Source organism: Phaenicophaeus curvirostris, chromosome 8, assembly GCF_032191515.1.
Source record: "Phaenicophaeus curvirostris isolate KB17595 chromosome 8, BPBGC_Pcur_1.0, whole genome shotgun sequence".
Taxonomy (NCBI): Eukaryota; Metazoa; Chordata; class Aves; order Cuculiformes; family Cuculidae; genus Phaenicophaeus; species Phaenicophaeus curvirostris.
Window position 1 is genome coordinate 18,583,410 of NC_091399.1, and position 12,906 is coordinate 18,596,315.

Below are 12,906 nucleotides of genomic sequence, written 5' to 3' on the forward strand. Positions count from 1 at the left end.
TTTTTCCTAATGTCCAGCAGGAAGGTGACTCTTCTCGCTCTCCATCACAGATCTCATCAAACAGCAGCTGCTGGAAAAAAAGCTGCGCCCTTGCCTGTTTGCAGGAGATGTGTACGGTCTGTGTTCAGAGGAGACAAAAAACCCCAAAGCCTTGTCTGTAAGCAGTAAGCAGCAGATGCCATCAGACTTCTCTGCTGAAGAAGAGAAGAAGAAGAGAAGGCTCCGAGGAGATCTTATAGCGACCTTCCAGTACCTGAAAGAAGCCTACAAGAAAGCTGGAGAGGAACTATTCATAATGGCTTGTGGTGATAGGATGAGGGGCAACAAGTGTAAAATGGAGAAGGGCAGATGTAGACTAGACATTAGGATGAATTTCTTCACCATGAGAGTGGTGAGGCCCTGGAACAGGTTGCCAAGGGAACGCCCCATCCCTGGAGGTGTCCAAGGCCAGGTTGAATGGGGCTTGGGTAAGCTGATCTAGTGGGATGTCCCTGCCCATGATAGGGGTTGGAACTAGATGATCTATAAGGTCCCTTCCAACCCAAACTATTCTGTGATTTTACGATTCTGTGATTCTCATCTCTACATTTAGGAGATGCCTCCAGCCAGAGCTGGTGGTGAAACAGAAGCACATGGTAAGCGTAAAGATTGCCACAGTGATATTTCTGTGAGGGTACAAGGCATGAAAACTTCACCTGACTGGACAGTTTTTATGTGAATCAATCTGGCACTTATGAGGTTCTCCTCTGGGATAATGGAAAACCGGCTTTTAGACTGTGCCTGATCACTGCCACTCAATAAAAGAGTAGTGGAAAGTTAATAGGTCAGACTGGCGAGCTTGGCCTGTGCTAGAAAAACTAAACATCTTATGAAGTTTGTGTTGCTGTGCCAAGTGCACTGGAATCTGAGAAAGTCATGGCGCTGGTCATGGCTTCTGCCAGCTTCCAAAACACCATTTTCACCTACTTAAACCCTTTATGGCTTTATTCTTTGTAGAATGGGTTTTCCAGGTAGCGTTTTGGCTGTAACCAGTTGGTGCGTGAGAGCTTTTGAGATCGTTGAAACCTGATGGTTTGACTAAGCTTCCTTTTCCTCCTACCCCTGATATTAGGTTTCCATACCAGAGTTTGATTATCGTTGCTCACAGCTGCTGGAGGAGAACAACTGGATTCAACTGTGATGCGGGCTGGTTGTTGCACGTGTACTGAAGTTTGTTGAGGGCAGCTATTAAATATGACAAAGAATCCACACCAGGTATTTACCTCTAGTAACATCCTCCACAAACAGCATGCCTCTCATCCCGAAGGATCCACTCGTGCTTTCTACACTTAAAATAATGCCTCCTTCCTCAGAGAGATCTCTTGCTGACCACGAAAATGTAGGTACCTCTTAACTGAGATGGAGCCACGCTACGCAGTGATTTAGGAGGGAAAGGGAGTAGTGTTCTGTCTCACAGCAGCTACAAGAAGCTTCATAGAAAACCTGCCGTCACTGCCCACATTGTGGTTTGCAATGAAGATTAATGGGTTTATTTCTCTAATGAGTGCTGGTCATATCTCGCAGCGTGTTGCAATTCAGAGAAGAATTGATCAGCCCTGAGAGTGTCATATTTTCTATGCACATGTGAATTTCTGTCTTAACACACAGAGTATGTGCTGAATTTTCTATATTGTATTATACTATTTATAGCATGATATATATTATATAGCATGCATAAATATAGTATGTATTTATACTATGTATTTACTATCCTATATTAGGAAGAAATGTTTTCCTGTGAGGGCTGGGAGGCCCTGGCCCAGGTTGCCCAGAGCAGTGGTGGCTGCCCCATCCCTGGAGGTGTTCAAGGTCAGGTTGGATGGGGCTTGGAGCCCCTGATCCAGTGGGAGGTGTCCCTGCCCATGGCAGGGGGTGGGACTGGATGGGCTTTGAGGTCCCTTCCGACCCAAACCATTCTGTGATTCTATACAATCAGTCATGACCGTTGTATGTTCTGTGTCAGGACATTGGGGTTGTTGTCTGTACAAACTTGGACAACTACCATTCCCCTCCTCCCAAGTGAATTTGTGCATCCTGATGGGTTTTCTTTGAACAGTTATTTCTGAACGTGCCTTTCTGGAGACCTGCTTGGGTCAGAAACCACCGTGTATGGCTGGGAGCTGGTTTGAGAAATAGGGAATGCTAACAAAAGCTATATATATCAACATGAGAGAAAGTGGAAGTTGTCTCCATTGTGCTTTTCCTAGCAGACCCCCAGCAACTGAGCTCTGTTGTTATCCACTTCGTGTTCATGCTGGGAGATTGTCTCCCTCTTAGCTGAGCCAGAGTTGTTCTGACGCCCGTGCCTGCTTTCAGGGCTTGAATTCTCTTCTGTTTCAAACTCAGACCCTGCAGATCTTCATCTGAGCAGCGCACAGCTGGCCGAAACACTTGCACACAGGCACACAGCTGTACGCCACAGACCCGTGCTATTGCTGTTTATTTTCACTCGCATTAGCGACTTCTTTTGCGGAAATCCTGCCTTCTTACAAAATGCAGGTTTAAGGCAACGAAAACATGTTGAGGCGCAGTGTGTTTCCCTTTCTGCCGTATCCTTTTCCTTGAATCACGAGCGTCGTCAGCTTTTAGGGATGGTGCAAGTTTCGCGAAGGGATTTAATTGCTATTTGTCTTTGAGGCTTCATGTCGACAGTAAGGCTTGTTTGAGCTTCTCTTCAACCGCTTGATGAAGATTCGAAGTGATGATTATTTGAATGAGGCTCCGTGCTCATGCACCGCTGGGTAGATCGGGGTACTGACAAGCTCTCAGACGACAGCGCTTACCTAAAGCTTTCCGAGTCCTGTCTCTATGGCAAGAACATAAAACACTACGGAAACATTGACATCGGGCAAGTAGGCTTGTTGTCAGAAGGTGTTACGGCTCCTACTAATCTCTCTTTGAGGGGGAAAAATCCTCCCCGCATTCAAACTTGGCCTCTACATTAGTTACTCAGCTGCTTGGCAGCTCCGTACTGGAAATACTAGGAACAGAATACGGACCCTAGTAAAGTCAATGAAAATTTGGCAAGGACTTCAGTAAGTGCTTGATTTCACTGTAGGAAGAGTGCGGTTCCAAACCGGAGCTTTGACACATGCCAGGGGTGCTCTTGTCATCACCGGGAAGGAGTTTTAATTTTCTGGGTTTATTGATGGTAGGTAGAGTGCTGCTTGGCAAAGAAACTGAAGGCATGGATTTACCTTAATGTAGTTTGGTTGGCCCCATTTCTGCTAATTCTGTACTAGTTTGGAAAAGGAGAGTGTTGTGGTTTGAGATGTCCTTCTTCTAGTTGTAGGAGAGCTGTTGAGGACTAAATGACATTGGAGCTCTTGGAAATAATTTTCTGATGCTGCCCATTGCCTGCTTTTTGGAAAGTGTCCTCTGCTTGGAACTGCAAAACAAGAATTGTTGCATGCTTGCCATGGAAGATTCAGAAACGTTCCCATCCAATAGCACCGGTATCCCTAAATACTGCCAAACTGCCATCAGTTTTCATAAAATGTCTTACTCTTTCTGTGGGGATTGGCTTGGTACCGGCTGCTTCTTTCCTTGTTCCCTCACCCTGCACCAGTCAACATGTTTTTTTGTTGTGATGTGGTTATGGCATCATTGTTCCTCTTTTTCCCCTCCTCTCTTTTTTTTTTTAATAAGCTCTGTAGTTAAAGAATAATAAGATACAAGTTGTCATCTGGCTGAGAGAAAGGGAGCTTTGTTGATATTTTTAACATGCCTAATGGCATTTCAGAGCCCTGAGGAAAAACAACGCAGCTTCAAGTCTTCAGCTGTGTCGGATGTGGCAGGCGGGCAGCGATGCTCTTCTCAGTTCAGCAGGGGAGGATGTACTGAGAAGGGGATTTTTTCCAAGCTGTTACTTAACTGATATTAGCATTTGAAGGCACAGAAGGCATGACCTTTAATCCTGTGTGTAGACTATCTGGTCTGCTTGTTTGAATGCCTCCTTGTCATGGTGCAGAATGGAAAGATTGCATCAGATTGGGGAAAGAAATCTGCAGTCACCAGAACTTGCATGTTGAGGTGTGTGGCTGTATGAGCCCATCCCACATGTAACATCTGCAATGTCAGAGCTTCAGACACATCTTGATCTCTTCTCCAGCTCCTGGTCGAAATGGCATTCCTCAAGGAGTTACCCTCCAAAGGGTCCCTGCTCACTGCAGGGGCTTGGACTAGATGACCTTCATGGTCCCTTCCAACCCAAACCGTTCTATGAAAGCACAAGCCTTTCAGTGTGAGCTGATGGAGAGCAGCCCCAAAGTGAGAAAGGACAGCCCTGACACGTGGTCTTCCCCAAAGCGTTCCTACTTACGCATGGATTTCTTGTCATTCGTTTCCATAGTGATTCAAACAGCGGTGGTACATTTGTTCTGGGGCACTAGTGGAAGCAGTTGGAGGGTTTTATTACATTAACATGAAAAGTTGGAGCCAAGAGTGTAAAATGAAACCTGAAGATGAAGAGTATCGGAAAGCAGCAGAACAGTTTGTGAAGTGATCAAGTGTATGCGTGATCCTGTGTAAAGTCCCAAAGAGTCTTGAGTCTAAGCTAGAAACATGCTTCAGAATCAGTTTTGAGGTTACAGCTGTTGTGAGAGGCTTCCAAGAGGTCAGCCATGCAGAAGAAATAGTTTGAATAGGTGGGACAAATGAACCAAAGCTACACTGTGAGTTTTGTCGCAGCAAGTTTTCTTTCAGCACATATTCAGCATCCATCTGGTTTGCAAGATGGGCTTGCAGCATCAGCCTCGGGGAGAGGACTGGAGTTGTGGGATCTGATACATCAGAATACCAGCTTGCCACTGCTCCTCTTTGTTGAGGAAAGCACTTGGTCAGCCCAGGAGCGGTAGAGCTGTGTCTCGACGTGTTCAAAGGGATACCAGAACAGACACCAAATATTAATGCTGTTCTCTGGTGGTGGCTGACAGCTCCTGGCACCAAGATGGCACGTTACCCTGCCAGCAGCCTGTGGAAAGCTGTTCTGACGTAGCCACCCCACTTGGCAGCAGAGCCGGGGCTGGCCCACAGCGCCTGATGACTCAGTGGAGTCCTGGAGTTGTTATTGCAGTGGAAGAAGTTGTTCTGTTCTTTAATTCCTTTGTGCAGCCCGTAGATCAGTTGGATGGTATCCTGCCAAGGCCTGCAGTTAGTAGAAATTAAAATGCAAAAGTCTTTGTGGGCTGGATGAGTCGTGACTGTAGGTGCTGTGTTGGAGCTAATGGTCTGGAAGGGTCTTCTGCTGTGAGGAAGTCTACCGGCAGTTCAGAATAGAGTTTACTCTGTTATCGCTCGGCGTAGCAGCTGGAGGCACTCCCTCGCTTCTAGCCCACCCACATGAGCAGGATGGGGTATGCATCATCCTTTTTCCCCTTCAGTGACTTATCATGTGCTTTCATCGCCCGAGAGGCTAGATCCCAGCACTCTGGTCCTCACATTTCTGTTGCACACTCACACTTGGAACCGTTGGCTTCACCCTTCTCACTCATCTTCCCCCTCTCAGCCCGTTGCTCAGAGGTTTATCTTGGGTGCGGGTAGGGTTCATGAGCTGCTGTTTGGGAAATCAAGGTCTAAGCAGGAGCAGCAGTAGTTTTATTTTGCATCTGGTTGGATTTTGGGTTGGATGCCATGATAAATGTGTGCTGATGTTGTGCCAAAAGTTTACAGGGAGGGTTAATGTCTGTACGATGGACAAACATGTAATTGTGATAGGGCCCGTTGTGCTCCAGGAGTTTGCACAAATGTGCATCTGCTTCACGGAGATCGTGGTGATTTCCCTTAGCTGTTTTTATGCCTAAGTAGAGTTTTGGGGCAATTTTGAGATGCACAGCATTACTTTGTCCCTTTTGGAAGCTGAGCTCTGTTCGGAGAGGTTACAGTGCGGAGCCCAGCTCTGAATCTTGGCTTCTTCCCTGAATTCACCCAAAATTAAGACAACAAAGGTGCATTTCTTTATTATTCAGAGCAGTAGGAGCCATGCAGTATCAGGTTGGCTGTTTCAAGCGTTCTTCTGAATGATCACAAGAGTCCTAATGCACCATGAGGTTGAACTAAGTACTGAATGCCATCTTTCAGGCTTTAGAAGCTGACGTTCCTTTCAGTGCGCACGCAAAGTTGCAGTTACCTGCAGGAAAAGAGCATGAAGACGTTGCAGGTCTTTTAATGTTTGGATGGGGTTTGGCTACGCAAGATCTGCAAGGAGTGCAGTCGGTTGGAGGGTCTCACCAGTCCAGCTTCAATGGTTGCAGTTGGACTTGGAGGCTGCCTTGCAGGTGGGTGTTTGAGGATTCACTGGCCTCTAGTGGTGTAACTGGGTAGGAGCTCCAAGAATCATAGAATCATAGAATAACCAGGTTGGAAGAGACCCACCGGATCTTAGTGTGTGCACTGAAAGGAGGCTAACATTACAAAACACTGTGGTTCTGAACATTCATTTTGCCTAATGGGCTCCTCAAGTAGCTGAAGGAGGTCCTGGACACAGCCAAGGCCTGATAATATCCTGATTTTTGCAGTATCTGTCTCTTAGAGGCAGTTCAGGGACTTGAGGAATCTCTAGAATATGCCTTGAGAATGGCCAAGTTTTAGATCAATGCAGGTCAAGTTGTATAAAACTAGAGTGCAAGATGGAACTGAAACTAGATGTTACAAAGCAACAAGAGCTTGATCTCAAAACTTTGGGAAGACATGACTTGAATGTGTTTTCTAAGTTGTATACATGACTCTGTTGCATACGTCCCTTTTTCTGTTACTCAAATAGCATTTCTGTCTCCTTGTAAAGAGGTTTTTACCAGTTGACTGCACACTTGAGTTCCTACGGCAGCCTCTTTGCACCCAGTCTTCTCGGAGCACCAACCGTGCTGCTCCATGGCTTCCTTGCCTTTTGAGCTGGGCTGCTTGGCAGAGAAGTCTGTCTGCTGTGCTGCTCCATGTGCTTTCCTTCCCCAGTCTGGGAGGAAACCTCTTAGCTGTGAGAGGCACGATGTCCTGTGTAGCTCAGGCCTGAGAGATTTAAGGGAAATTGATTTTTAAGTCAATCTTAAAAGATCAGCACTGGGACCCAAATGAGTTGGATTTTGCTTTGGAGTTTGGTTGGGGTTTTTTGTTGGCTTTTGAGGGTTTTTTTGTTTGATTTTTTGCCACCATAGCGCCTGCGGCTAAAATGAAAATGCTGGAAGATTCCTGTCTGTCACAATTTAATCAAATAGCTTCCCTACCAAAAGATGCTAGTAAGCCCTTCTTAATTAAATATCCACCCCTTAGAAGTTCTCCTTCCCTTCTTCAAGTCTGTGTTCCTCGATCCCCATATTCCTTCCTCTGTCTCTCTTTAGTCTCAAATAACCTAGTTTATTAATTTCCCTTAGTTTATTTATTTCCCTTCCAACTTAATTTGATAGGAACGGTTGGACTCGATGATCTGGTGGGTCTCTTCCAACCTGGTTATTCTATGATTCTATGATTATTAAGGTTTAAGGTACATCCAGGCCCTATCCATTTGACCGCATTTTTGAGAAGGGAGTGGAGGGAAGATGGAGTTTGCGTTAGAGCTCTTTGTCAAGGACCAAAATAGAATCAAAAGAAAAGACCAAGACATTTATATTCATCTCAGGTATTGCCATTTTTGTAAGTCATGCTATAGATGGGTAGTATTATTATATATAATATGCATATTATATATATATATATATATATCAGGTATTCATAGTGTACTTTCCATAGCATCCCGTGTGGGTGCCTCCCAGGATTAGCATCGTGTCTTTTCGATACACTGAAAGGGGCGCCGCTAAGTACAGATCGCAGTTGTGGGTCACATCTGGCTGCAGAGCCACAAAGGCAGAGGTGGTGGTTAACGACACGTGCTAATGCTTCTGGCGTTGTGGTTTTCTGTTCGCAGATGTGAAAGGACCACCTACACACAGACTGTCCTGCGGCCAGTCCCCCTACACGGAGACGACAACATGGGAGAGGAAATACTGCATCCTGACAGACAGCCAGCTGCTGCTGCTCAACAGGGAGAAAGAGGTGAGAGAAGAAGGTGTTCTTCTCAACAGTATGAGAATAGGTTGTTTTCCTTGGTTCAGGAGGAAGACTCCTGCAGCCAGCAGCACCTCAGAGGAGCAGGTAACTCTCTGAAGTTCTCGTCTCTCTGGTTTTCCATCTACAAAGCAACTGATGCTCAAATTAACCCAAGCTGATCAAGTCAGCTAAATCAGGGTGTGCAAAGGTGTGCGTATAAATTCGTAAAGCAGTTGGGTTCCCGTCCTTATCCTCCAGACCCCTTGGTATGTTTTTTGGGATTGGATTAGGAGTACAGAATGCCCGTTCCTTGTTCCCAGAGGTAGGTGCTGTTGGACAAGGAGACTGTATTGCTTGAGCTCCTTGGAGCTCTCGGCTGTTGTCCAAATGCCTTGCAGCTGCAGTGAGAGGAGCACAATTTACCACTTCTTTTTCCAGCGTGAGCACCTCTTTAGCAAAATGCAGGCGTCCAGGCAGGTGTGGGAGCAAACCCTAAGGGGTCAGGTTCTGCCAGAATCTGAGAAGATAAATGACATCTAGATCCATTCAATACTTTTAATGAAAACTGGCGTACAGAATATTATAACTAGGAAATACTGAGGATCCCAAGCCTTTTTTCAAACCTTCTGAGGTTCCACCTTTAGGATGAGTTTGACGTAATCCTAGAAGGGATCCCCTTTCTCTGTGTGCCCAGTACAAGCAGCCAAAGGTCCGTTTGTCCCTGACGCACCGTAGCCGGCCACTGAATACGTGCCGAGGCTGCAAAAATTGTTTTGTCATCTCCAAGCCATCTGAGCAGCAGCCTCTGCCTGACCTGCCCAGCATGGAAGCGGGTGAGGTAGGGCAGCAATGGGTCTGGCTTTGGAGAACCAGTTTGCAAAGGCTGGAGAGCCTCGTTAGGCATGTGGGTCGGTTGTGTCATGTCGAATCCTGTGTTCAGTTCTGGCCCCTCACCACAAGAAGGATGTTGAGGCTCTGGAGCAAGTCCAGAGAAGAGCAACGAAGCTGGGGAAGGGGCTGGAGAACAAGAGGAGTGGCTGAGAGAGCTGGGGGTGTTTAGCCTGGAGGAGAGGAGGCTGAGGGGAGACCTCATTGCTCTCTCCAGCTACCTGAAAGGAGGTTGTGGAGAGGAGGGAGCTGGGCTCTTCTCCCAAGTGACAGGGGACAGGACGAGAGGGAATGGCCTCAAGCTCCACCAGGGGAGATTTAGGCTGGACATTAGGAAAGAAATTCTTCCCAGAAAGGGTCGTTGGGCACTGGCAGAGGCTGCCCAGGGAGGGGGTTGAGTCACCTTCTGTGGAGGGGTTTAAGGGACGGGTGGACGAGGTGCTGAGGGACATGGTTTAGTGTTTGATGGGAATGGTTGGACTCAATGATCTGGTAGGTCTCTTCCAACCTGGTGATCCTATGGCTCGATAGCTCTGGAGCACCGGTTGCAGCACGCCGGCATGCAGCTCGCTCCGGGCTGCTGCTGCACCGAGGCTCCTCGCCGCTGCGGTGCCTTCCCGGTGAGCTCAGGAATTTTGTGGTAAGGCCAGGCACTCCAAGCTGCACCTGGAAGTTATTACCAGATGAGTAGAAAATTAATTTCTTATCAAGATGGCATACTAACAGCGTGGCCCAGTGGCAAATTTAACAGCTCTCGGCATCCTTTTTGTGCAGGTGTCTATCGATGGCCTTCAGGAGCCGCTGGTGGATGCTACCAAAGGGCGATGCCTGCGCCGCACGGTGAGCGTTCCCTCCGAGGGCCAGTTTCCCGAGTACCCACCAGAGGATGCCACCAAACTGGGTAAGTCCAGATCTGGGACACAACAATGCATTTTATTGTCATTTATAGCTGCAAGCTCGATCAGCCGTCACTGCTTCCCAAGCAGCGTCCTTGCTGAGGAGCCGCTGTGATGGGTCACGTCCCAGCTCGGTGCTGGTGTGGAGACCCTGTGCCTGTGCTGCCCACCAGCAAAATGACTTCCAAACATGTGGATTTATCGAAACGTCAGGTTATGATGGGGTACCAGAGAAGCTGGGCCATTGCTGCGTACGGGAAGGTGTGTAGCTGTGTTTGTAAGGTTACTACACAGCCCTGGGATTTGCAACTGAGAGCTGCTGAATGCAGCGGCTTTTGCAGATAGCTGTGAGTGGTTCCAGCTGGTTTTAGAACTGTTGCGTGGTGGTGTTTTTGCCTCACTTTGAGTCTCAATTTCCTTTGCTTCATATTTTCATAATGAGCACTAAATAACTGGTTTTTCTGTAATGTACTTTGTGCCTGTCCAGGGTGCAGTTCCTAAAAAAACAGCTAACTGCATGCTGCTCTTGGCTGTAGGTATGAATGTTGAAATCTAGGGAAAGCAAAAGAAAGGGCAGGTAGTAAAAATGACAGGCAAAAGCCCTGTTGCAATGTTTTCCCAAGTCCAGATTTGGCCCGGTTCCTCTTTTTTGTTCCACCCAACCTGTGGTTGCATAAAAAGCATCGTTCCCACTCTCTCCAGAAGAAGGGAAGAGTGGAGGGAGGCAGGAATCACGTACAAGCGAGCTCTTCTTTCTATCCCCACACTGTTCCAGAAGCTTTCTTTGGCATAGGCTGACAGGAGCTAAGAGCAGTTCTTCCTTAGTTCAGCTGTGAAAAATATCAGTCCTGGGAGAGAGTGGACTATGAGGGAAAAAGTAACGTGCATCTCTAAACAGTAAAGCAGCTTTGATAACATCATTATCGGAGGTGACGAGCAGGTAAGGTATTTCTCATTTCACAGGCTCAGCTGGTTTTTATGCCAATGAATTTTATTCTGCGAGTACATTGCACACAAGTCATTAAAATCCCACTGTTCTGGATAGTTAATGAACACATTGCAGCTGTGGTACTTATCTGTACGTGCCAGCAGCGCTGCTTCCCTCCTCCTTATTTGAGGAAGGCAGGTAGGGTTCGTTCTTTGGGTTTGTTTGGTTGCTGGATTAGAAGTCTGAAAAACAGCAGGCTAGGTTGGGGATTTAGGAGGAAAAACTGCAAAGTACTTGGGGGCGAGTGACATAAACAAGAACCCCTGTTGGATTTATTTGTGGCATTTCAAATGCAGCTCTAAATGATCATCTTGTTTTGCAATATGAATAAATATTTGTTCTTGTTCGGGACTAAACCCAGCATTAAACATGTTTACACAGTGTTATAGGTACTTCCTCCAGGTGTGTGGCTAGTGAGATGAGTGAAGAATCCTATTGCAGCCAGTCTGTGCTAGGCAATGACCATTATTTTCAGCTATTTTGCAAGCCAGAAAAACCTTTAAAGTTTAGGATTTCATTTAGCATATCTTTTTCTATACCATGTGCAATAAGTGTTTAATTTCTAGACTTCACTGAGCATCTGAATAGCTGGAAATCCCAGTGTTATGGTTTTAAACGTAAACCTTGTAACCTTCTTCATATTTCCTGAATTGCCATACAGAAGAGATGATTGTGCAGTTTGGGTATACGCCTTACCGTGTATTTTGCTGCAGTTTTAGGGGTGTGTGGTGTCTTATAGTGTGCTACTTGATGCACGCCTGACAAGACTATATTAAAAGTGCAAGAGAAAGTCATATTCACATGGTCTTTTCCATATGGGAGCTGCAAGTGTGGTGAATATAGACGTCACAGAGCGTGTAGTTAAAAGAAGGAGGCATGCACTGGGAGGGGAGGAAAGGCATGAGCTGGCAAAAGGTAGAGGAATGCCCATACTGTGAGGAACGAGGAGGGTGAGTGGGAGGGAAGGTTATATTTGATCTCTGATTGCAGCACCCTAGGTAGTTCCCTTGTTTTTACATCCTGCTTAGAAATGTCTCTTATCAGGATTACAGAATTCCTGCTAATGGGAAAAAGAGCGTTGGTGGAGAGCAGTGGGAATAGCTTTTTGTCAAGATATTGAGCCAGAGGACAAACCACTGAAGGAAACCATTGAACATCCTTATTAAAAGAAGGGAAAGGATGGTGACAGCCAGAACATATCACAGGCAGTAGAGATAACAACTGGACTAAAACAGCTTTGGAATGGACACCAAAAGCTGAAATGTGCAGAAGAAGCAGCTAAAACATTGAGTTGAGAAATTGTTATGCAGAGCTGATAAGAAAATTCAGCTTGTCTTAGGGAAGCGTGTGCATAACATGGCAACAGTGGGCATTACATCTTAAGATGATATCTGAAATTACTGCTTGCAGAAGAGCTTCTAAGGGCTGGCTCTAGCACAGAGGTTGTGGTATAGCAATGGCATTTGCTTTTGCCCCTGAGCAAGGTTACCATGCCTCTCCTGTGGTTTATTGATTGATTGATTTTCAAAAAAGGAAAAAGGGAAAATCAGGTGATGAGACTCTCTTTCATCTGTAGAACTATGGTTACACCTTGTATGGAATGTTCAGAGTATCGTATGAGGTCAGTCTTTCTCTTACTAGAGCACCTAGAACAGTGCACGTTCGTCAGGGGCTCTGCAGAATCAGCGGTCATACCCATTCTGCAATTTTTTGTGGCATTCCTTATAGCATTGTGCACAGATCCTCACAGCACCATTCCCAGGAAGTGAGTGGGAGAGAAGCTACCCACGCTACAGCCGAGAAGTTGAAGCACGAGCTTCGTAACTTGGCAAAGGTCAACATTAAGTCAAGGGTGCTTTACCCAAGGGCTGCTGTAGCTATTCCTGCTGTCTCTGTCATTTCTACCCTTGCTGCAGGCTTGGCTCAGCTGTTCATGAGGCAGCTGTTGCACCACCGTGGTTTACAGCCCCGTGTACTAAGATAGACACCAATTTCCACATACTTTGGTACAGTAAGCTGTAATTTGTGATGGTTCAGCAGCTGCTGGAGGAGCAGCTGAGCCATCCCTTCTGTGCAGGG

At 46.5% G+C, this 12,906-nt stretch overlaps 1 protein-coding gene across 7 annotated transcripts in view; it reads left to right on the plus strand.

Moving 5' to 3' along the window:
- RASAL2 (RAS protein activator like 2) overlaps positions 1–12,906 on the plus strand; it is a 176,257-nt gene that overhangs the window by 79,678 nt on the left and 83,673 nt on the right. For all 7 annotated transcript variants that reach the window (XM_069862625.1, XM_069862626.1, XM_069862629.1 and 4 more), the window contains exons 2-3: positions 7,934–8,061; positions 9,718–9,844. In XM_069862625.1, the coding sequence (XP_069718726.1) occupies positions 7,934–8,061; positions 9,718–9,844 (255 nt within the window). The remainder of the gene's footprint in view (positions 1–7,933; positions 8,062–9,717; positions 9,845–12,906) is intronic.